Source organism: Oncorhynchus tshawytscha, unplaced genomic scaffold (assembly GCF_018296145.1).
Source record: "Oncorhynchus tshawytscha isolate Ot180627B unplaced genomic scaffold, Otsh_v2.0 Un_scaffold_7250_pilon_pilon, whole genome shotgun sequence".
In the NCBI taxonomy this organism is placed as follows: Eukaryota; Metazoa; Chordata; class Actinopteri; order Salmoniformes; family Salmonidae; genus Oncorhynchus; species Oncorhynchus tshawytscha.
This window is the reverse complement of record NW_024609643.1, coordinates 209,903-235,000: the sequence shown is the minus strand read 5'-3', so window position 1 is coordinate 235,000 and position 25,098 is coordinate 209,903. Positions and strand designations below refer to the sequence as shown.

General features: G+C 43.2%; 3 protein-coding genes across 3 annotated transcripts in view; 2 read left to right on the top strand and 1 right to left on the bottom strand.

The window, feature by feature from the left end:
- LOC112255116 (X-linked retinitis pigmentosa GTPase regulator-like) overlaps positions 1-13,887 on the top strand; it is a 22,345-nt gene extending 8,458 nt beyond the window's left edge. Inside the window, exons 9-17 of the mRNA XM_042316596.1 lie at positions 2,945-3,069; positions 4,719-4,916; positions 6,121-6,313; positions 8,358-8,470; positions 8,574-8,633; positions 12,488-12,670; positions 12,756-12,804; positions 12,939-13,063; positions 13,192-13,887. Coding sequence (XP_042172530.1) covers positions 2,945-3,069; positions 4,719-4,916; positions 6,121-6,313; positions 8,358-8,470; positions 8,574-8,633; positions 12,488-12,670; positions 12,756-12,804; positions 12,939-13,063; positions 13,192-13,428 — 1,283 coding nt within the window. The 3' untranslated portion in view covers positions 13,429-13,887. The remainder of the gene's footprint in view (positions 1-2,944; positions 3,070-4,718; positions 4,917-6,120; positions 6,314-8,357; positions 8,471-8,573; positions 8,634-12,487; positions 12,671-12,755; positions 12,805-12,938; positions 13,064-13,191) is intronic.
- A 162-nt stretch (positions 13,888-14,049) lies between these two features.
- LOC121845369 (dynein light chain Tctex-type 3-like) lies at positions 14,050-16,968 on the top strand. The gene is made up of 5 exons (XM_042316584.1): positions 14,050-14,203; positions 14,540-14,581; positions 14,901-15,024; positions 15,201-15,278; positions 15,745-16,968. The coding sequence occupies exons 1-5, from the start codon at positions 14,180-14,182 to the stop codon at positions 15,819-15,821; spliced, it is 345 nt and encodes a 114-aa protein (XP_042172518.1). The 5' UTR covers positions 14,050-14,179; the 3' UTR covers positions 15,822-16,968.
- On the bottom strand, positions 16,102-24,686 carry LOC112266313 (cytochrome b-245 heavy chain-like). Its single transcript, XM_042316583.1, is given in 14 exon segments — positions 16,102-18,069; positions 18,421-18,545; positions 19,033-19,179; positions 19,699-19,772; positions 19,775-19,860; positions 20,262-20,515; positions 20,744-20,836; positions 20,932-21,064; positions 21,289-21,470; positions 23,237-23,385; positions 23,512-23,596; positions 23,701-23,811; positions 24,348-24,440; positions 24,538-24,686. Coding segments are annotated over 14 exon segments (1,695 nt in total). The 5' UTR covers positions 24,583-24,686; the 3' UTR covers positions 16,102-17,951.
- Between the last annotated feature and the right edge of the window lie 412 nt (positions 24,687-25,098).

Here is a 25,098-nt window from a genome sequence, read left to right as displayed (position 1 = left end):
CCCCCCCCAAGCAGACACATCGATGGCTCTGAACTAACTTTATTTGACTCTTTGCAAACTGGAATCCATTTATCCGGAGGCTGCATTCATTGTAGCTAGGGATTTTAACAAGGCTAATCTGAAAACAAGACTCCCTAAATTTTATCAGCATATCGATTGCGCAGCCAGGGGTGGAAAAACCTTGGATCATTGTTACTCTAACTTCCACGACGCATATAAGGCCCTGCCCCGCCCTCCTTTCGGAAAAGCCGACCACGACTCCATTTTGTTGATCCCTGCCTACAGACAGAAACTAAAACAAGAGGCCTGTCCAACGCTGGTCCGACCAAGCTGACTCCACACTCCAAGACTGTTTCCATCACGTGGACTGGGATATGTTTCGTATTGCGTCAGATAATAATATTGACGAATACGCTGATTCGGTGTGTGAGTTCATTAGAACGTGCGTTGAAGATGTCGTTCCCATAGCAACGATTAAAACATTCCCTAACCAGAAACCATGGATTGATGGCAGCATTCGCGTGAAACTGAAAGCGCGAACCACTGCTTTTAATCAGGGCAAGGTGACCGGAAACATGACCGAATACAAACAGTGCAGCTATTCCCTCCGCAAGGCTATCAAACAAGCTAAGCGTCAGTACAGAGACAAAGTAGAATCTCAATTCAACGGCTCAGACACAAGAGGCATGTGGCAGGGTCTACAGTCAATCACGGACTACAAGAAGAAATCCAGCCCAGTCACGGACCAGGATGTCTTGCTCCCAGGCAGACTAAATAACTTTTTTGCCCGCTTTGAGGACAATACAGTGCCACTGACACGGCCTGCAACGAAAACATGCAGACTCTCCTTCACTGCAGCCGAGGTGAGTAAGACATTTAAACGTGTTAACCCTCGCAAGGCTGCAGGCCCAGACGGCATCCCCAGCCGCGCCCTCAGAGCATGCGCAGACCAGCTGGCCGGTGTGTTTACGGACATATTCAATCAATCCCTATACCAGTCTGCTGTTCCCACATGCTTCAAGAGGGCCCACCATTGTTCCTGTTCCCAAGAAAGCTAAGGTAACTGAGCTAAACGACTACCGCCCCGTAGCACTCACTTCTGTCATCATGAAGTGCTTTGAGAGACTAGTCAAGGACCATATCACCTCCACCCTACCTGACACCCTAGACCCACTCCAATTTGCTTACCGCCCAAATAGGTCCACAGACGATGCAATCTCAACCACACTGCACACTGCCCTAACCCATCTGGACAAGAGGAATACCTATGTGAGAATGCTGTTCATCGACTACAGCTCAGCATTCAACACCATAGTACCCTCCAAGCTCGTCATCAAGCTCGAGACCCCCGCCCTGTGCAACTGGGTACTGGACTTCCTGACGGGCCGCCCCCAGGTGGTGAGGGTAGGCAACAACATCTCCACCACGCTGATCCTCAACACTGGGGCCCCACAAGGGTGCGTTCTGAGCCCTCTCCTGTACTCCCTGTTCACCCACGACTGCGTGGCCACGCACGCCTCCAACTCAATCATCAAGTTTGCGGACGACACAACAGTGGTAGGCTTGATTACCAACAACGACGAGACGGCCTACAGGGAGGAGGTGAGGGCCCTCGGAGTGTGGTGTCAGGAAAATAACCTCACACTCAACGTCAACAAAACTAAGGAGATGATTGTGGACTTCAGGAAACAGCAGAGGGAACACCCCCTATCCACATCGATGGAACAGTAGTGGAGAGGGTAGCAAGTTTTAAGTTCCTCGGCATACACATCACAGACAAACTGAATTGGTCCACTCACACAGACAGCATCGTGAAGAAGGCGCAGCAGCGCCTCTTCAACCTCAGGAGGCTGAAGAAATTCGGCTTGTCACCAAAAGCACTCACAAACTTCTACAGATGCACAATCGAGAGCATCCTGGCGGGCTGTATCACCGCCTGGTACGGCAACTGCTCCGCCCACAACCGTAAGGCTCTCCAGAGGGTAGTGAGGTCTGCACAACGCATCACCGGGGGCAAACTACCTGCCCTCCAGGACACCTACACCACCCGATGTTACAGGAAGGCCATAAAGATCATCAAGGACATCAACCACCCGAGCCACTGCCTGTTCACCCCGCTATCATCCAGAAGGCGAGGTCAGTACAGGTGCATCAAAGCTGGGACCGAGAGACTGAAAAACAGCTTCTATCTCAAGGCCATCAGACTGTTAAACAGCCACCACTAACATTGAGTGGCTGCTGCCAACACACTGACACTGACACTGACTCAACTCCAGCCACTTTAATAATGGGAATTGATGGGAAATTATGTAAATATATCACTAGCCACTTTTAACAATGCTACCTTATATAATGTTACTTACCCTACATTATTCATCTCCTATGCATACGTATATACTGTACTCTATATCATCGACTGCATCCTTATGTAATACATGTAACACTAGCCACTTTAACTATGCCACTTTGTTTACATACTCATCTCATATGTATATACTGTACTCGATACCATCTACTGTATCTTGCCTATGCTGCTCTGTACCATCACTCATTCATATATCCTTATGTACATATTCTTTATCCCCTTACACTGTGTATAAGACAGTAGTTTTGGAATTGTTAGTTAGATTACTTGTTGGTTATTACTGCATTGTCGGAACTAGAAGCACAAGCATTTCGCTACACTCGCATTAACATCTGCTAACCACGTGTATGTGACAAATAAAATTTGATTTGATTTGGATTTGATTTAAACAGGCTTAGCAGACACAATTTTCACCCCAAAACAGTTATAATTCAGAAAATGTTACAAAGACATTGTAAATGTGCAAACTTTTATACAACAGTGGTACTAGCATTTTATGGATAAACTCCATTGCCATTTGCCATGATAACATTGCTTGCGTCTATTAAGTTGACTGACACGTAGTTGTCATGGTTTCAGACAATGGTCTTCTCTATACCTTTGGGGACGGGAGACATGGGAAGCTGGGTCTGGGAGAGGAGAACTTCACCAATCAATTCAAGCCCACTCTCTGTCCACGCTTCCTCAAGTACAACGTCCAAGCGGTATGTACAGTTGAAGTCGGAAGTTTACATACACCTTAGCCAAATACATTTAAACTCAGTTTTTCACAATTGCTGACATTTAATCCTAGTAAAAAAGTCCCTGTCTTAGGTCAGTTAGGATCACCACTTTATTTTAAGAATGTGAAATGTCAGAATAATAGTAGAGTGATTTATTTCAGCTTTTATTTCCAGTGGCTCAGGTTTTACATGCACTCAGTATTTGGTAGCATTGCCTTTAAATTGTTTAACGTGGGCCAAACGTTTCGGGTAGCCTTCCACAAGTTTCCCACAATAAGGTGGGTGAATTAAGCCATTTTGCCACAACTTTGGAAGTATGCTTGAGGTCATTGTCCGTTTGGAAGACTCATTTGCAACCAAGCTTTAACGTTCTGACTGATGTCTTGAGATGTTGCTTCAATATATCCACATAATTTTAAATCCCTCATGATGCCATCTATTTTGTGAAGTTCACCAGTCCCTTCTGCAGCAAAGTACCCCCACAACATGATGCTGCCACCCCGTGCTTCACGGTTGGGATGGTGTTCTTCAGCTTGCAAGCCTCCCCCTTTTTCCTCCAAACATAACAATGGTCATTATGGCCAAACACTTCTATTTTTGTTTCATCAGACCAGAGGACATGTCTCCAAAAAGTATGATCTTTGTCCCCATGTGCAGTTACAAACCGTAGTCTGTTTTTTTTAATGTAGTTTTTGGAGCAGTGGTTTCTTTGTTGCTGAGCGGCCTTTCAGGTTATGTCGATATAGGACTTGTTTTACTGTGGATATAGATACTTTTGTACCTGTTTCCTCCATCTTCACAAGGTCTTTTGCTGTTGTTCTGGGATTGATTTGCACTTTTCACACAAGTACGTTCATCTCTAGGAGACAGAATGCATGACGGCTGCGTGGTCCCAAGGTGTTTGTACTTGCATATTATTGTTTGTACAGATGAACGTGGTACCTTCAGGCATTTGGAAATTGCTCCCAAGGATGAACCAGACTTGTGGAGGTCTTAATTTTTTTTTCTGAGGTCTTGGCTGATTTCTTTTGATTTTCTCATGATGTCAAGCAAAGATGCACTGAGTTTGAAGGTAGGCCTTGAAATACATCCACAGGTACACCTCCAATTGACACAAATGATGTCAATTAGCCTAACAGAAGCTTCTAAAGCCATGACATAATTTTCTTGAATTTTCTAAGCTGTTTAAAGGCACAGTCAACTTAGTGTATGTAAACTTCTGACCCACTGGAATTGTGATACAGTGAAATAATGTCTGTAAACAATTGTTGGAAAAATGACTTGTGTCATGCACAAAGTAGATGTCCTTACCAACTTGCCAAAACGATAGTTTGTTAACAAGAAATTTGTGGAGTGGTTGAGATATGAGTTTTAATGCCTCCAACATAAGTGTGTTAACTTCCGACTTCAACTGTACCTCATGTTTTCAACTGAAGGCTGAATTGTAATTTGAGAATTTCACTTTGACATCATAGCATGGCTGATGCCAAATTGAAAGTTTTGCACATTTATCTCAAGTTGAGATTTTTCCCTGAAAGCGTAAAAAAGTGATGATAGTTGGACATCCAGTCTTATCTTATAATTTTGTCTAGTGTAAGATTCAGGTCAATTACATGTTGTCTTTGTTCCAGGTGACATGCGGAGGTTGCCACATGCTGGTTCTAGCCAAGCCCAGAGACAAGAGCTGTCAGGAGGTGACTCTGGAGGAGAATGATGTCACAGAGGACTACCTGGAGAAGTCTTACACAGAGCTCTTAGGGGACACCCTCACCTCCACCCCTGTTACCCTGAACAGTAGCCTCTCTGCCCGGGTCAGGAGGAGAGAGAGGGTGGGTACTGGGTACTGGCCTGGGGTCCACACATGTAAAAGTGGGAGTGTTGGGAGTCTCAACATCCAGTCCCTGAACCGCCACATGTCCCTGGGATGTTGCGGTCTAGTTCCTCAGATAGTTGTCTGAAACTATTGAGTCAGTGTTTGTTTTAATGTTAGCGGCCTGGTTCTCTAAGGAGATCCCTAACTAGACGTCCTTCACCTTTTAGCACTGTCAACAAGGAGCCTAATTATGGGCCTAACAGGTAGTGGAGATGAATAACAACATGGAGCCTAATCATGGGCCTAACAGGTAGTGGATATAAGTAACAACATGGAGCCTAATCATGGGCCTAACAAGTAGTGGAGATGAATAACAACATGGAGCCTAATGATGGGCCTAACAGGTAGTGGATATAAGTAACAACATGGAGCCTAATCATGGGCCTAACAAGTAGTGGAGATGAATAACAACATGGAGCCTAATCATGGGCCTAACAGGTAGTGGATATAAGTAACAACATGGAGCCTAATCATGGGCCTAACAAGTAGTGGATATAAGTAGCAACATGGAGCCTAATCATGGGCCTAACAAGTAGTGGAGATGAATAACAACATGGAGCCTAATGATGGGCCTAACAGGTAGTGGATATAAGTAACAACATGGAGCCTAATCATGGGCCTAACAAGTAGTGGATATAAGTAACAACATGGAGCCTAATCATGGGCCTAACAAGTAGTGGATATAAGTAACAACATGGAGCCTAATCATGGGCCTAACAAGTAGTGGATATAAGTAACAACATGGAGCCTAATCATGGGCCTAACAAGTAGTGGAGATGAATAACAACATGGAGCCTAATCATGGGCCTAACAAGTAGTGGATATAAGTAGCAACATGGAGCCTAATCATGGGCCTAACAAGTAGTGGATATAAGTAGCAACATGGAGCCTAATCATGGGCCTAACAAGTAGTGGATATAAGTAGCAACATGGAGCCTAATCATGGGCCTAACAAGTAGTGGATATAAGTAGCAACATGGAGCCTAATCATGGGCCTAACAAGTAGTGGATATAAGTAACAACATGGAGCCTAATCATGGGCCTAACAAGTAGTGGATATAAGTAACAACATGGAGCCTAATCATGGGCCTAACAAGTAGTGGATATAAGTAAGCTAGCTAAGCTAACACAGCTAACTAACCCTGTGTTCTCTGTTTCAGGAGCGTTCCCCGCAGCAGTTTGGGCTCATGTTCCGGACCCTGCCCCCCCTGACGTTCGGACACCTCAATACCTCCGCACCCCTGCCCGTGTCCAGCCAGACCATCCCCTCCAGTCTGCCCCCCAAGGAGCTAACCAACAGAAAGGTGCACAACGGCATTCACCAACACAGGAGCACTGGGTCTAACAAGAAGGGTATCTACACTGAACTACAATGCATTACATTACATTGCAGGCATATCTGTTTCGATTGTTGAACTATTTAGAAAACACGCATATTCCTTGGTGAAGCATTGCATTTTCAACAGCTAGCATGGTCCTTTTTCATTATCACCTCACAATGCAACTGTTCACATTTCTCCTAACTTCTCTTGAGCCTACATATTCCTTGGTGAAGCATTGCATTTTCAACAGCTAGCATGGTCCTTTTTTCATTATCACATCACAATGCAACTGTTCACATTTCTCCTAACTTCTCTTGAGCCTACATATTCCTTGGTGAAGCATTGCATTTTCAACAGCTAGCATGGTCCTTTTTTCATTATCACATCACAATGCAACTGTTCACATTTCTCCTAACTTCTCTTGAGCCTACATATTCCTTGGTGAAGCATTGCATTTTCAACAGCTAGCATGGTCCTTTTTCATTATCACATCACAATGCAACTGTTCACATTTCTCCTAACTTCTCTTGAGCCTACATATTCCTTGGTGAAGCATTGCATTTTCAACAGCTAGCATGGTCCTTTTTCATTATCACATCACAATGCAACTGTTCACATTTCTCCTAACTTCTCTTGAGCCTACATATTCCTTGGTGAAGCATTGCATTTTCAACAGCTAGCATGGTCCTTTTTCATTATCACCTCACAATGCAACTGTTCACATTTCTCCTAACTTCTCTTGAGCCTACATATTCCTTGGTGAAGCATTGCATTTTCAACATCTAGCATGGTCCTTTTTCATTATCACATCACAATGCAACTGTTCACATTTCTCCTAACTTCTCTTGAGCCTACATATTCCTTGGTGAAGCATTGCATTTTCAACAGCTAGCATGGTCCTTTTTCATTATCACATCACAATGCAACTGTTCACATTTCTCCTAACTTCTCTTGAGCCTACATATTCCTTGGTGAAGCATTGCATTTTCAACAGCTAGCATGGTCCTTTTTTCATTATCACCTCACAATGCAACTGTTCACATTTCTCCTAACTTCTCTTGAGCCTACATATTCCTTGGTGAAGCATTGCATTTTCAACAGCTAGCATGGTCCTTTTTCATTATCACATCACAATGCAACTGTTCACATTTCTCCTAACTTCTCTTGAGCCTACATATTCCTTGGTGAAGCATTGCATTTTCAACAGCTAGCATGGTCCTTTTTCATTATCACCTCACAATGCAACTGTTCACATTTCTCCTAACTTCTCTTGAGCCTACATATTCCTTGGTGAAGCATTGCATTTTCAACAGCTAGCATGGTCCTTTTTCATTATCACATCACAATGCAACTGTTCACATTTCTCCTAACTTCTCTTGAGCCTACATATTCCTTGGTGAAGCATTGCATTTTCAACAGCTAGCATGGTCCTTTTTCATTATCACATCACAATGCAACTGTTCACATTTCTCCTAACTTCTATTGAGCCTACATATTCCTTGGTGAAGCATTGCATTTTCAACAGCTAGCATGGTCCTTTTTCATTATCACATCACAATGCAACTGTTCACATTTCTCCTAACTTCTCTTGAGCCTACATATTCCTTGGTGAAGCATTGCATTTTCAACAGCTAGCATGGTCCTTTTTCATTATCACCTCACAATGCAACTGTTCACATTTCTCCTAACTTCTCTTGAGCCTACATATTCCTTGGTGAAGCATTGCATTTTCAACAGCTAGCATGGTCCTTTTTCATTATCACATCACAATGCAACTGTTCACATTTCTCCTAACTTCTCTTGAGCCTACATATTCCTTGGTGAAGCATTGCATTTTCAACAGCTAGCATGGTCCTTTTTCATTATCACCTCACAATGCAACTGTTCACATTTCTCCTAACTTCTCTTGAGCCTACATATTCCTTGGTGAAGCATTGCATTTTCAACAGCTAGCATGGTCCTTTTTTCATTATCACCTCACAATGCAACTGTTCACATTTCTCCTAACTTCTCTTGAGCCTACATATTCCTTTTTAACAAGTGAAAAGATTCTTGTGATATTTTGTTGGTGGCAGAAAAGAGGTCAGCTGAGAAGGGAAGGGATGAGGGAGACAGCAGCACTGTGGAGAACATGATGGACAACGAGAGTGTTAAAGATCTGGGAGACACCACGGACTTCCTCAACATGGTGAGTCACCAACTCTGACCCAATTCTGTCCTGTACATTCTGTGGCGCTTTCATACAGAAGTTATCACAAAAGTTCTGAACAAAAGTCTCTTCTTTGTGGCAGACTCATGTGATGAAAATGGACCCCAGTGACAAGATGTTGACGTTGTCCCCTGTACAGAAGGTAAGATGCACACACAGCATAACTGTCAACTAAGGAGTCTTATTATGATCAAGCAGCCTCTGCGCACCGACCAGCAAGCTCCTTGCAAAATTACTAAGCACTATCAATATGTCTTCCTGAACAAGGGACGCTAGCCATTCTAGCCATTCTGCTTCCCTGTACCATTTACAGTGACTATCTACCATCTGTCTGTGTTTTTCTTTCAGTGTTGAGCTCTATTGAGTACTTCACTCTGTTTTCTCTGCATGTTTACTATTTTCCTCTAACTATTTCATATTTTCTTCATCCTCTGCTTCCTGGCGCTGGTGATAGAGGAAGGGTAAGCTTGTGAAAGGGCATGGTAAGGCTGGGGAACAGCCAGAACTCTGTACCCCTAGGAGGGTGGATCCCACCCCGTGGGGGGCACTGCCCACAGAGCTGCTGAGGAGCTCCAGTGACAGGTCTCTGGTGGTAGAGAAGAGACCGCGCCACAGGGCTGCCCAGGGCAAAGGCAGTGGCAAGGAGAACCTCGTTGTGGCTCTGGAGGCGATAAAGCCTGCTGAGCCGAAGGCTGGCCCTGCCAAGCCCTCCAGCATAGGGGACATTAGCACGGCCAAATCCAAACCCTGTCCGTCCGCACAGAAAAAACAACTGTTAGCAGTTGAGAGAAAAGTGAGGGAGAGATTTGTTGTGGATTCAAAGGCAATCCAAATAAAGGGCGCAGCCAAAGGTCAAAGTGCAGAGGTCAAAAAGACTCTCTTAGAGGTCAACTCTATATCTACAAAGGTGAAAAGTCAACATGTAGCTGTTAGGAGGACACCAGATAGAAAGAGTGGCAGACATTCACAAGGCCTTAAGCTAACTGATGCACTGCCTGTGGACAAGACAACTGAACCAGACCTGGTGTCTGAAGTGCCACAAAAAACGACGAATGAAAACACAGAAAGAGAAAAGAACAAACCAAAGACTGAACAACCTGAACAGACACCGCTGCGCAGCTTACTGACCGGAGTGTCCTCTCTGGGGTCAGGTGTGGGGCTAGTGACAGCCAGACAGTTTGGTTCTCCCTCAGACAGTGAGTCAGTCCGGAGTCAGAGCAGGGCCCAGAGGTTCAGCAGACAGAGTGCTGAGGACGCCCAGTCTTCCTGGAGCCAGTCATCTGCATCCTCCGAACCAGGAGGCAAGAGAACAGCAGTCCGCATCAACATCATCCCCGCCCAGGGGAGCTCTGATCAGGGGGTGGAGGAGGAGCAATGCAGGTCCTACTCTGGTCCCCCAGACAACAGAGAACAGGAGGAGAGGAGAGGGGAGGAGAGTGGAGACGAGACGGGGAACAGCGACGATCAGACACCGGCCAAGCAGGAGAGTGAGGGTGAAGAGGAAGAGAGTGAGGGAGGGGTTGGAATGAGGAGGGCAGAAAGTGGGGGTGGAAAAGGAGTGGCCAAGAGCCGTGATGAGGTGACAGATGAGGAAAACAGTGAGGATGATGACACAGTGAAGGTAGAGGGGGAGGATGGAGGGATCTCTGAATTAGAGGAGGAGAGCGAGGGAGGAGATGAGCCATGTAAGACTGAAACAGATCAGGGAGACGAAAGTGAGTTAGAGGATGCAGAGAAAGAGGAGAGTGGACTGGAGGAAGAGGAGGAGGGTGACGGGACAAGTAGCCCAGTGGGAGGAGAGGGAGAGGAGGAGGAGGAAGAAGGGGGCGGAGAGAGCAAGGAGGAGGAAGAGAGTGGGGAAGTATCGCATAGTGACACTGAGAGCAAGAGTAAGGAATCCAATTATGAAGAGGAGGATGAAGAAGATGGAGAGGAAGAAGGTGAGGAAGAGGATGAGAGTGTAGGATCTGTAGAGGAGGAAGATGAGAATGAGGCAGGCAGTGGAACAGAGGCAGAGGAGGAAAGAGAGGAAGAGAGCAGTACTGCAGAGGAGAGGGAAGAAGAGGAAGAAGCTGGAGAGGAGGAGGAGAGTGAAGATGAGGAAGAAGCTGGAGAGGAGGAGGAGGAGAGTGAAGATGATGAGGAAGAAGAAGAAAAACCTGGAGAGGAGGAGGAGAGTGAAGATGAGGAAGAAGCTGGAGAGGAGGAGGAGGAGAGTGAAGATGACGAAGAAGAAGAACCTGGAGAGGAGGAGGAGAGTGAAGATGAGGAAGAAGAAGAACCTGGAGAGGAGGAGGAGAGTGAAGGTAGGGAAGAAGCTGGAGAGGAGGAGGAGGAGAGTGAAGATGAGGAAGAAGAAGGAAAAGAGGAGGAGAAAGAAGAAAATGAAGCCAGAGAGGAGGAGGAGGAGGAGGAGAGTAAACATGAGGAGGAGGAAGAAGAGTTGGTTGACAAAGGAAAAGCTAATGAAGGCCAGGAGAGTAAACAGGAGGAGGAGGAAGAAGAGGTGGTTGACAAAGGAAAAGCTAATGAAGGCCAGGAGAGTAAACAGGAGGAGGAGGAAGAAGAGGTGGTTGACAAAGGAAAAGCTAATGAAGGCCAGGAGAGTCATCAGAATGCTGCGGCCAGAGGTAACGGGTCCAAACAGAGGTCAGGGAAAGGGGAAGAGTTCTGGGACAATGTTTTACCTCAGTACCTCAATCTCAAATGATAGCCCTATCTGTTCTGTTCCAAACCAGTGCTGTCTGTCAACTTCTCTCAGGAACACTCTTAATTGAGCATTTTAATGCCTTTTTACAACCCATACCTTTTTGTATAACTAGATTTTTCTCCTACTGTTTTTATTCACGACTTCCATTTTGTTTTACTGTATATCAACTGCCTTTACAGTCTCACCGTTTTTATTCACGACTTCCATTTTGTTTTACTGTATATCAACTGCCTTTACAGTCTCACCGTTTTTATTCACGACTTCCATTTTGTTTTACTGTATATCAACTGCCTTTACAGTCTCACTGTTTTTATTCACGACTTCCATTTTGTTTTACTGTATATCAACTGCCTTTACAGTCTCACTGTTTTTATTCACGACTTCCATTTTGTTTTACTGTATATCAACTGCCTTTACAGTCTCACTGTTTTTATTCACGACTTCCATTTTGTTTTACTGTATATCAACTGCCTTTACAGTCTCACCGTTTTTATTCACGACTTCCATTTTGTTTTACTGTATATCAACTGCCTTTACAGTCTCACTGTTTTTATTCACGACTTCCATTTTGTTTTACTTTATCAACTGAATGTCCACAGCCTTGTCTTTCAATCTCCTTGTATAGTCCTTTACCATTTTACATGGCAGTTAAGATTTGATGCCAAAATGCTTTTTAAAAATACCCTTTTCAACTTTGTTCTTCTGTAAAGACAATTTACTAATAGTAGCTACTATTTTCCAGGCACGCCCTCCAACGATTTTGTTATTTTTCTTTATCATGATTTGTTTGATATAATGAATATTACAGAATAGTTTTATTTATGTTTAAATAAATATTTGTTGTTTTAAAACTATCAAAATCTGTGTCAAGAACTAGTCCCACCACGTATGATATCATTTGTGTTGAACACATTCTCTACACATGAATAAATAGTGTTGTTTGCATTAAACTGTTCCTGTGTCAGGTGGGATCCCTTTTCTTCCTTTATCCCTGTCTGTAATCCCTTAGCTCCCTGTTGTGACTCCACTTTCCATATCCAATGTGAAGCTCCCACCTCTAGTCTTCCTCACATCTCTTTAGTGCTGACTCTCCCTCGTGTGTGTGTGTGTGTGTGTGTGTGTGTGTGTGTGTGTGTGTGTGTGTGTGTGTGTGTGTGTGTGTGTGTGTGTGTGTGTGTGTGCGCCAGTGTGCAGTTTCTCCCCTGTGACTAAGTTGTATCTGTTACCTAACTTACTATCGCTTGTTTTAACCAGTCTGCCCCACTCACTCTCATCCCTTTTTGCAGGATGTAAGAGCTGAAGAGGGGGAAGGACATAAGGATGATGAAGAAGAAGATGAGGAGGAAGAAGAAGAGGAGGAGGAGGAAGAAGAGGAGGAGAACAACAAAGCAGAGGAGAAAGAGAAATCTGAGGACATGGAGGGACAATCATTACAGGGTCAGAGCCAGTCCACAGCAGAACCCCTCCAGGTACGCTACCCTACCGATGACCCTAATCTACAGGTCTAGGACCTGTATGTTTGTTAACTTCTAAAACAGAATTCCCTCTTTCTAGGGACCAGAGGGTGTGAAAGAAGAAACTCTCCCAGACGGTGGGCAGAAAGGTGAGCATAGAAGAGATTTTCTGAAATGTCTGACAAACAGGTGAACTTTGTCTTGGAACTATTTATGTGGTTAATGCTTTACTGTTTCTGTGCTAAGGGTGGATGGATTATCATGAAGTGTCTGTTGTGTATAGTTGCAGAGGACTCAGGTCAGCCCAGTCCTTTGGCTCCGACAGAGGAGAGCTCTGCATCCAGCACTCAGCTGCAGAATCGAACAACAGAGGAGAAACCCAAGAACCAACCAAGGACCAACAGAAAGGTAACAGAAAGTCATTAGAACAAAGAGGCATAAGCTAAACAACAGAAAACCACGTCATAAAGCTCTGTGATCGTCAGTGATTGAGTAGGTCAGATCTCACTGTGTTCTCTCCTCTCTACTGCCCTCAGCTGTTGCTGTTCAAACGCCTGTCCTCCTCCAAAGCCAAGCAGACAGAGGACAGTGCGGAAGCCCCAGCAGAGGGCACCGGCATGGGGGAGCTGCCTGCCAGTGCCAAGGGTCCCTCCGCAGGGCTGGAAAACAGAGATCCATCAGAGACCAGCGCTAGTGGTGCCCAGCCCCCTCTGAGAGCACCCTCGGACTCTGGTGGTAGAGGTGCCCGCTCTACCACCTGCACCCTACTGTGACGCCACTCATTGGGTGTTGGAGAACTGGACTGGCAGCGCCAACAACCAATAAACCCTTGAAGAGGATGCACATTGACTGTACACAACAAACAACCACTCCACTTTGAACACTAGCGAACTTCTCACAAAGTGACCTATTTATTGACATTCAGTTCCCATACTTCCCATATGCTAAACGTGTATTATAAATGTGTATTATAAATGTGTATTATAAATGTGTATACTTGTATTTAACGTGCACAAAAATGTCTTTAATTAACCACAGTGTGTTTTGATTGTGCTTTTATAACGTAGTTGTGTGTTAAACTGTGACGATATACTATTTATTGCTGACTGAAATATCCCAAATGCACAATTGCACTTTAAATGTAACCTTAATGTGTGTTTTTCAGGGAAATATGACATTTGTGTGTGTTCTGATATGTTATTTTCATCGTCTCATAAACCGTTTGAACTTGGTTCTGGTGTGACAATCATCTCATGATTTGGATACTAAGTTAAACAACTTTATGTAAAAGCTTTGATCATTTTTCACTTTAATGCAACGAGATCTTTCCTCTTTAATCCTGTGTTATTTTAAGGCTCACCCGCTAGGTGGCAGTGTTCACAGAACCTCAGGTCATTTCTTGGGGCTGTGACCTGCTTCCTCCACTCGTTAACCACCTGTGACGACAAACAGGAAATCTCAAACTTATATCAAGCAGATTTTCCCTGGAAAACAGATATTTCTATCACTTTTAAGAAGGCGAGAATGGAGGAATTTTCTGGGGAAGAGGTACTGAATATGCTACCAACTATTTCGTTGCTATACTCTTGAGTATGAAATCCAAAATGTAGATAGCTAACTGGCTGGCACAACAACGCCTGTTAGCTAGCCGAGTTATCTTCTTAGCTAGCCAAATAGCCATACAATTACAGTGGGAAATACAACTAGATACTGTTTAAAGTTTAAACTACCTAGACGATCTCTGCGTTACAGCATTTACCTAACTACCTTGATATTACTGCATTTCAGTTTTAGTCCTAGAGTTTTGACCATTCTAACTGCAGTGAAAGGTGTGATGAGTTGAAGAGATGCCAGTGCAAGTCTCTGACACATCATTGTTTCTAGGGCTCTTTCAACTCTGAAGAGGCCAGTAACTCCGTGAAAGAGGTAACAACTAACGTTATCTATTGATTCAGCATCAATACGTTTGAATAACCAAATGGGAATATGGATATTTAAGATGGATTTTGAAATATAGATTTAGCTAGCTATTACTAAGTGTAAATTGACCGTGCGGTATCATGTGAAACCGTATCCAGCCTCGCAGTCTGTTTGTCCCCTGGTTACTCAAGACAAACACTCATATCCCCAGTATAGATGTGACTCTGAATACAGCACTGTTCACATCAGGTCCCATGCTCCCCACATGCCTAAAGGGGCCAGCCTTTTCAGATGTGTGTCTGTGTCCAAACTGTCTGTCTTGCAGTGTATTCAGAGTATCATTGGAGAAGAGAGCTACAGACAGGACACTGTGAACCAGTGGACAGCCAAGATTGTGGAGCAAGCCCTCACCCTGCTGGTCAAACAGACTAAGTCATACAAGTACATTGGTATGGCTGCCTTCATCTCCTATTGAACACAGACTTGTTAATTTTACTGTAAATCCAGCATGCAAACTTATTGTATGGTACCAATGGTGGACAAACATGTGAAAAAACACAATTGCTTACTGATATTTTGTTAACGATGATCAGAATTTGACCCCTGCCTGTTCCTCTCTCTACAGTTAGCTGTGCTGTCATGCAGAAGAGTGGTGCTGGTCTCCACACAGCTAACTCCTGCTACTGGGACACTGTTACTGATGGTATGATAACATCCACCACTGCTCAGTTCAAAGGGTTTCCTAGTTACAAATTCTTACACCAGATAATGATATTTAACCAAAGATTTTTGGTATCTATTACTGGGAGTTACAGGTTAAGTACTGTTTGGTAGCACAGAGAATTTTCGAACGACCTTAAGTTGGCAATACTTCATTCTTGATTCAGCCAAACATGTATATTATGAAATGTCCAGTGGCAGGTGGTGTTTTAATTTAGAAAATGCGCCGTTATTAAAAAAAAGTTTTATTCCATGAAGTAATCGTCAATGTGTATGTCGCCATCTTGTCTATCTCAAATCTTCTTTCATTCAACAAAACAGGTGTCATCATGACATGCGGCACTTTGGGGTGGGAACCACATGTCTCTTCACTAAACCAGCCCTCCCCAGCTGCCTAGGAAACACTGCTTATCAAACTGACTCATGCACTGTCTGTTCCTTTCTCTCAGGGAGCTGCACAGTGAAATGGGAGAACCGCACCATGTACTGTGTGGTCAGTGTGTTTGCTGTGGCCTTAACCCCCTAGACCAGGACCTGCTTATAGAAGGTGCAATGCTTCACCCATCCTGCAGGGGAGGTATTCAGTAATCAGTAGCTCACTGTACATTCTATGCTGAATGGGACAAGCAGCGATACGGCTATAGATGTGGTAAAGGGGTCAATGGAACTCGACCAAAACAATGGAAATGCGTGTAAGAAAGATCCCGACTCTCCTAATTGCCCTCCAGAAAAATGTGGTTATTTGTATATTTGACAAGACATGATCATGTCATCAAGAGTCACATTTTTTATGTCATATGCACAAGTACAGTGAAATGCCTTTATTGAAAACTCAAAACCCAACAATGCAATAATCAAAGACAATGTAATACTAGAAGAAAAACCGACTGACGACCACCACTGATTTCTGTATGCTAGCTATGCTACCAGCTTATATGAATGGGAGTTAGCATTTAGCGGTCACTTCTTCTAAACCTGAAAAGGGACAACTTCTAAATGTTATGCAGTGAAAACCGCCAAATATATCCAAATCGAACTTTAGTAACCACATTGTGGGCCCGTTACAATACATCAATCATGACGGATTTGACAAATATCTACTCTGTTAGATCAGATTTGTTGAATGTGCGCCAATCCTGTGTCCTTCTATCCTCACGGTCTGACTTCCATTGACCTATTTACTGCATCTATTGAAATGCTCTGGATTGGCTGAAATGCTGTCTACCCCGAAGACACTTTATTCATTGACTTTAAATGCATCAGTTGAAATCTTCCTATTATGACAGTTTGGCTTCAAAGCTGCTACCTTACGATACCAATGTTCGAACTATAATGTTGGCTTTACTTATAATGAATAAGTAATTATTTTGGTGGGTGCTTATTTGTCCTGTTGTCGCAATTCCTTGATATAGGGTGAGGAAAAGCAGTGTGTTTATTATGTACATTATTTTACATCACAGATCAGATTAACTTGCTTTAGGAAATGCTATGTAAACAGATCACAGGATATTGTATACAGACACAATTTCAAGTTGCAATCATTGTTTAAACAAAATAATAAAATAAGTTCCATAGAAATAGTAATATGCCTGTAATTTTGTGGGGTGGAAGGTGCCATCAATAGACTGTAGGACCCATAGCTGAATGTCATTAAACGTTCAAATTAAACCTTTTTATGATGTCTGTGTATAACTTCTATCAAGCAACACAAATACAACACCATGCAGAACAACTCTAGCCAAGCGTTATCACAATACTTTATGCAGTCTAGTTGATCAGCCACACGATGCAAGACTTTTCCTCACCAGCACTTTAGGTTTATTTGACCGTGACCTCAGTAAAAAGAGACGCTGAACTCCCACACGTACACACATAGGACTGACTCAGTGTCAGTGTGCTCACTAGTCGCTGAAATGTATCACTCACTTGGCCAGCCTACAGAAACTCTCAGCTGCTATTGAGTCCAGCAGGAGAAGCTGCAGCTGGGGTAACTAGAATATCACATCCCAAAAAGCTTTTTGTTGCTGCTCATTTTCATTTTCGACAAACGTTTGCTGTACCTACACACTGAAGAAAGCTGCAAAGGCAAAATGTCTGGTAGGCTATCCCTGGTGCAGTGAAAATATATTTTTTAAATGAAGTTAACTTTATGCATATTATTTTGCTTATACAAATGTGTAAATACAACACCAGAAACAGGAGGAAGTGGAACTAGAGAGTTTTGACACTAGAGTTTCTGTGTTTGCATGTTGTATTGCAGAACAAGAATAACGTTCTGGCCTCTGTGGTAAATGCGGGTAGGTTTGGTAATTTCTTCACAGATTTGTGCAAGAAACCCGTTGTGAAATGTCACTGAGGAGGGGTGTGGAAGGTCATGATCATTAGAACAGTGAAGTTTACTTCCATTTTTGTTGCTATGATCTGATAAACTTGTGTGAGATAAGGGCACTTAAGTTTTAAAAATGTGATTCACCCAAAGAATCCATATAAAAAGCATTGATTGTTTATGTTGGGGATAACAACACAACAGTTTAGGAATGTGAAACAGCTTACAAGCCAGAGGATACTCTGGGTCTGGGCAATATTGAAAGCTAACTTTGATAAAGTAGGAATAATGCTATTGCCTCATTGGTGTTCTTGGAGGGATGTTGGGGTCTCAGAAGTTTTCCTTGTTGAAGATGAACTTGACACCAGCCTCAGAGTGAGACAGGCACTGCTTCTCCAAGACGTCAGCCAGCTGGGTGGGACCGCACAGGAACACTCCTACTTTTTTCCTGGACACACACACATTAATTATGAATAGTCCACAAGTTGTGAACTATACATGTAACACATTTTACAATATAAGTACATTAACTCATGTGTCTCTCTGGAATATGCCATTTTACAATCTAAGTACATCTAACTCATGTGTCTCTCTGGAATATGCCATTTTACAATCTAAGTACATCTAACTCATGTGTCTCTCTGGAATATGCCATTTTACAATCTAAGTACATCTAACTCATGTGTCTCTCTGGAATATGCCATTTTACAATCTAAGTACATCTAACTCATGTGTCTCTCTGGAATATGCCATTTCTGTTGGCTGTAATTTGGATTAGAAGAGGCTGAAAGGCACTCACTCTGGATGCTTTGTCCCAATAGTAGTAAACTCATTGTCCCAGTTAGGTTTCCCATACAGAGTCTTCTGCTTCAGCCCTGTGATAGGGTCATTCTCTGCCTCATGGTGAACTCTGAAGTGAGCAGCCTTTTATAAAAATAAAAACTTTTTGAGATTCATTTTGTGATTATGCATTGTCCCACTCTCATCTATGGGCAATAGTTATTCAGTTTGATACAACGCAGATTTTTTAGCTTTCATCCTTGTACATACAACATACATATGTGTGTGTTAGTGCTGTGTATCTGTACATCGGTGTGTCTTTTGAGTTTAAGAAAATGTTAGTTCTCTTCAGTATTACTCTGAAAAGCAGGGGCACAACTTTCTCTGGGGACGGGGGGAGGACCACATTCTGAAATTGGATTTTTGTCCCCACAGTTTTATCATTGGAATGTGATACCAAATGTGGCGAAGGTGTGCTTTAGGACCATGCGGACATCTCCGAGCGGTCGGGTAGGCTGGTTGGAGTGTTTGGAGTTTTTTTCCCGACTGGATATATATACATTTTTTAAAGATGTCCCCCCCGCTTCTAAAACCAAAGTTGCGCCCCTGCTGAAAAGTGTAGTGTGCTGACCTCGGTCTCTTTCCAGCGGGTCAGGTAGATGTTGTAGCTGAGGAAGTCCACCATGCCTTTCTCTGTCATCTGTCCCTCCAGAGACTGCAGCAGGTCAGCAAACCACTCAAACGCCTGGGTCTCAGGACACAGCCAATAGAAGTAGATCTGGCATCGAGGAGATGGAAGAAAGATTGTCCGTTTCACATATTGGACAAAACAAAGCTCTGACGAAGGCCTTGAGGCCGCAGCATGAAGCTTAATAAAGAGCAGTGATACTATCAAGAGCAGTGATACTATCAAGAGCAGTGATACTATCAAGAGCAGTGATACTATCAAGAGCAGTGTGCGGGTTTCCACTTTTTCCTCATCTTATTCAACTGTTACCGTGCACCTGCAACGAAGATAGCTCAGATGTGCGAGTGCCCTTTTGAATTTTGAATTACAAATTGGACATATAACAAGAAGTAAAGAGCAGCCTAAAAGAACGATGTCAACGTTGAAAATAAATGAACATTGCACTCATAGCAGTGAGATTTTCCCTCACTTCATGAAATGAAATAGAAAAGCAAATCACAATGCAATGAAGAACATTTTAGTTGAAACATTGGTGGAATGAAATGGGGATGTACCCTACACTGCAATTTAGAAATACAATAAACCAGACAGACAGAGCCCCTCTCTCACCTTCTTGGTGAAGACGTTCTGGTTCTCCTGGATGTGTTTGTACCACACTGACTTGAGGACGGAGGCGAAGGGGTGACCCCGATGCCAGCACCCACCAGCATGACCACCTCATAGCCGAACACGTCCTCACTGGCCGTACCAAACGGGCCATCTATCGCCATTCTGCATCCAGGGAGAGAGTTACAGTCATATAACAGTTTAATAGTCTTCTAATTACATTTATATGGTAAAAACATGAAAGAATCTAATATACTGGATACTTTCTGGTTAAACACTTACACAATGTTGCGATTATTGAAATGTACTACTGCTGAAAACCCCGTTTCCTCTCTTGTGGCACTTCCCCTCACCGTTATTTCACAGTACAAAGAAAACACTACTAACCCCATGGTCACGTTCTAAATTACAGCCCACTAACTACACTATGATGTCAAGTAGGGACATGAAGTGCAGAAATAGCAGTACAAAAACCTAATTGACATTCAACCTAATGGATATTTAACCGAAGATTAGTTAAGGGGACGGGGTCGTAGAAAATGTTAGCTCTACATTCAAGCACGCACTTGGGCAGTTTCCATGCCTCCTGGGTCTCGTTCTTGTCCCCTCCGCAGGCCTCGTACAGGCCCTGGGTCCAGTCGCCCACGATACGGATGTGGACGCTGAAGTGATCCTCCTCGGGGGCGGAGGTGAGGGTGAAGGGATGCCACTCCAGCTGGGAGACGCAGGGACACTGCATGAAGACGTACTGGCCGACCTCCATGCTGAAGCCCTTCCTCTTCATCTGGAGCTCCAGGGTCTTGGACGGGTGCATCACCACCTGGAGAGGAGAAGGATGGAAGAAAAACAAGATGGAGGCCAAAAGAGACAACTAACTGTTGGATGAGTAGACGTGACCTGCATAGTGCATGATTCTGGTTCTTGGCCCGGGCTGCCTTCTAACAAGGACGACTGTCTCAATCACGCTGGCTTTAAATCTAAAAGAAATGGTCCGTTAGAGAAATTGCCTGTTGGGAGTGTACAAGCTGTCTTGAAGGACAGTACTGACCTTGGTGATGACCACCTTCTGTTGGGAGCGGTAGAATCGGACCAGTCTCTCACACACATACAAGATCATAGGCCCCACCACCCACTTCCATGTCTGAAGAGGAAACCGACAGAGAAAATGTTCTTTACAAAAAGGGGCAACACACTTAAGTCATGTAAAAAAAAAAAAAACTAGCTGTCATAGCTCACCATAGGAGGGTTCCCAGCAAACTCTGGCTTAGGGCAGAAGGTCCCGTTCATTCCCCATGACTCAAACTGATCTTTACACTGCGATGGCTTGTTCTCCAGGAGACTTGTAGCGGTCTGCCCTCGGACAATTCGCCTGTGGCAAACCGTTTTAGAGAGATTTAAAATAAAACGGTAGGGCTTTACCTGCAGGTATAATACTTATATTACTTGTTATAAGCATGTATGAACCCTTTTAATATCTTAAAATGAGGCTAATAATATGTTATGTCTCTGTAGGAAATGTTCAACTGACTCAAACGGGGTATTATGGAGAAACAATGAATGTGCACACATTTTTGTGAGTTTTAACTGACTCACCCGAAGCCGTGGAAGACGAGTCCGATGAAGAAGATGATGAAGAGGTGATGGGTGTACCAGAAAACCTCGAAGTATGACCTGCGGATGACCTCCATGGATGATGTAATGATGAGGATGAGGGCCAAGGTGATGACCACGCCCGTTAACCCCGCGATGGTAGTGAACATCACTATGGTTGGGTTCTGACCCAATCAGAGAAGGGGGATTTCAGAGTAATGCAGTCATGTTGTAGCCTCGGAGGGAGTGTGGAGGCTGTGTTTGGGACTATCTGCTCAACCTATTTAGGGAAGTCGGTAATGTTCAGAAATGCTTCCTTCTGACTTAGCAAAATGAACTTGCTTTAATATTACAAAAAGTGGGACATTTGCTGATCATTTTACGATCTGTTTTATTCATATATTATATTTCTCTGTTCAGAGGAGGCAGCCAATGAGTAATGAAGGAGTCATAGTGTGTTATGGGCTGAGGAACATAGAAATACATTATCATTCTATTCATTCTATTTCTATGCTGGGGGATTCCTCTCTGTCATAATCTGCTATCAAATGTCAACATTCTGTCCTTGGTCAGAACTGACCTCTTGACATAGCTACATTAAATACAGAATACTCTGTTACACTTTATGCATTCCTAAAGCCTTTATAGCACTACATAAGACATTAGAACATGTCCTAGGCAGTCATAAACATAATGAACACAGTGTCCTAGGCAGTCATAGACATAATGAACACAGTGTCCTAGACAGTTATAAACATAATGAACACAGTGTCCTAGGCAGTCATAAACATAATGAACACAGTGTCCTAGGCAGTCATAAACATAATGAACACAGTGTCCTAGACAGTTATAAACATAATGAACACAGTGTCCTAGGCAGTCATAAACATAATGAACACAGTGTCCTAGGCAGTCATAGACATAATGAACACAGTGTCCTAGACAGTTATAAACATAATGAACACAGTGTCCTAGGCAGTCATAGACATAATGAACACAGTGTCCTAGGCAGTCATAAACATAATGAACACAGTGTCCTAGACAGTTATAAACATAATGAACACAGTGTCTGAGGCAGTCATAGACATAATGAACACAGTGTCCTAGGCAGTCATAGACATAATGAACACAGTGTCCTAGACAGTTATAAACATAATGAACACAGTGTCCTAGACAGTTATAAACATAATGAACACAGTGTCCTAGACAGTTATAAACATAATGAACACAGTGTCCTAGACAGTTATAAACATAATGAACACAGTGTCCTAGACAGTTATAAACATAATGAACACAGTGTCCTAGGCAGTCATAGACATAATGAACACAGTGTCCTAGACAGTTATAAACATAATGAACACAGTGTCCTAGACAGTTATAAACATAATGAACACAGTGTCCTAGACAGTTATAAACATAATGAACACAGTGTCCGAGGCAGTCATAGACATAATGAACACAGTGTCCTAGGCAGTCATAGACATAATGAACACAGTGTCCTAGGTAGTCATAGACATAATGAACACAGTGTCCTAGGCAGTCATAGACATAATGAACACAGTGTCCTAGGCATTTGTAAACATAATGAACACAGTGTCCTAGGCAGTTATAAACATAATGAACACAGTGTCCTAGGCAGTTATAAACATAATGAACACAGTGTCCTAGGCAGTCATAGACATAATGAACACAGTGTCCTAGGCATTTGTAAACATAATGAACACAGTGTCCTAGGCAGTTATAAACATAATGAACACAGTGTCCTAGGCAGTTATAAACATAATGAACACAGTGTCCTAGGCAGTTATAAACATAATGAACACAGTGTCCTAGGCAGTCATAGACATAATGAACACAGTGTCCTAGGCAGTTCTAAACGTAATGAACACAGTGTCCTAGGTAGTCATAGACATAATGAACAATGAAAATCTGTAGCTAATAGAATACTCACGGTCTGGTCAGTCCTGATGGGGTTTAGGTAGGAGGCATTGTCTCCGGTGCCAATCTGGGACAGCACAAAGGGCAGAGAGCTGCTGTTCCTGTACAGCTGGGCTCCCATGAACCACTCAAAGTTAAACAGGTGGGCGATGATGTGGACCGCTAGGCAAGGACAAAGGCAAAGTAAAGATTACAATCTGTACAGAGACATCTGTTTGATGAACAATGAAGATGAATGAAGACGATCAAAGGCAAATGTAAAGCAAACTAAGTGAGTGAGTAGGGTACCTGTGTGAAATGCTATCATGTAAGCTACCAGCTTGTGAAAGGTGATGTTTCTGTCCAGTTGTCGAGCAGCTGTGCGACTGCAACACTGAACGTGTAGGAAAAGTTTGAAAAAATGTGATACAGCTATTATTTATAGATGACTACCCATACACATTTGAATGAAATAAGGTCGGGGTGTGTCTGTGTTACCTGAATGGAGCCGCGCAGGAAGGACAGAAGGTTCCGGCAGACTGGCAGCAGAATAAGCATACAGTTAAAGTTGAGACAGGCTGCAGGAGCCCTGGCCCAGGAGAGGGCATCCTGAGGGGAGTGATAGTAGGGTTAGATAGAGAGGGAGAGGAAGTGGGAATAATTAGTCGAACAACACCATTTTTTACAGTTTGAATCTGTTTTATTTACTTCTGGTCATTGCTGCTTTTAGTTTAGCCACCTGGGCTTCCTGTGAGGAACACGTAGTCAGTCATATACACAGCTGTAACCACAGAGTAAAGATATCACATCAACTTGTGATTCCTCTTTTGTTTCAATCTCTGTCAGACAAGAGGGGTTAGGCATAATATGGACTACACATATTCAATATGAATGACCTACTAACTGTACAATATACATGTAAATATAAAATCAAATAAGAATTAAGGTCAAGGTGTTAAATATGTAATACAGCAGGCCCTGCTGACAGATGACAACAGTTGGCCAGAGGCCAGCACTCCATATTTGGTTCTGGGTTGCCAAGATGTCTAATACACTAAGAGCAGAGTATGAAATAATAAACTGACCTCCATTTCTTAAATAATTTCTTAAATAGAAAATCTAAGGACTTTGGTTCTCAAACTTACCCCAAGAAGGACCCGTGTGTAGAACCATCTCTCAGTCAGGAAGTTCATGTAGAACTGGACAAACAGGTAAGCATTGATTCCCAGCCATACCAGCTATAACAGACCCAATTCACCTGGTTAAATCAGTAGGGACATTACACCCCAAAACAGAAATGTGGAGTAATTATTGAATTTAATGTAACAGACTTACAATGACAAAGACCGAAAGTCCCTCGTTGGCAGCAAAGTTGCCCATGGTGAAATGATGATTGAGTGTGTGTGTGTGTGAGAGAGAGACAGAGAGAGAGAGTGAAAAGTGGAAGGGGGACAGTGATGTGCTGAGTTATATAGACTAGAGACCAGGACATGTGGTTTCCACCACTACCCCTGTGAGTGAGGATGCATCTCAATAGTCTAATGCTGCTTCCTCTTTTCTTCTCAACTTCCTCATCTGCACTGATCTGAAAATAAAGCAAAGGTGAAAGCAACATGGTGATTAACTTCATCAGGTATTTGCTTTAACCTGTCCAACTCTATCCAACGACATATGTGCAGACCCACTGGGCACAGACGTCAATTCAACATCTATTCCACTTTGGTTCATTGAAATGACATGGAAACAGCGTTGATTCAACCAGTGTGTGCCTAGTAGGGATGAAGGAAAGGAGGAAAGGAAATGAAGCCACTTCAGTATGAGATGCACCCATACTGCATGCTATTTCATTAGGGAAGTACATGTAGCAACCTCTTTTGTCATCCCAAGGTATTGCAC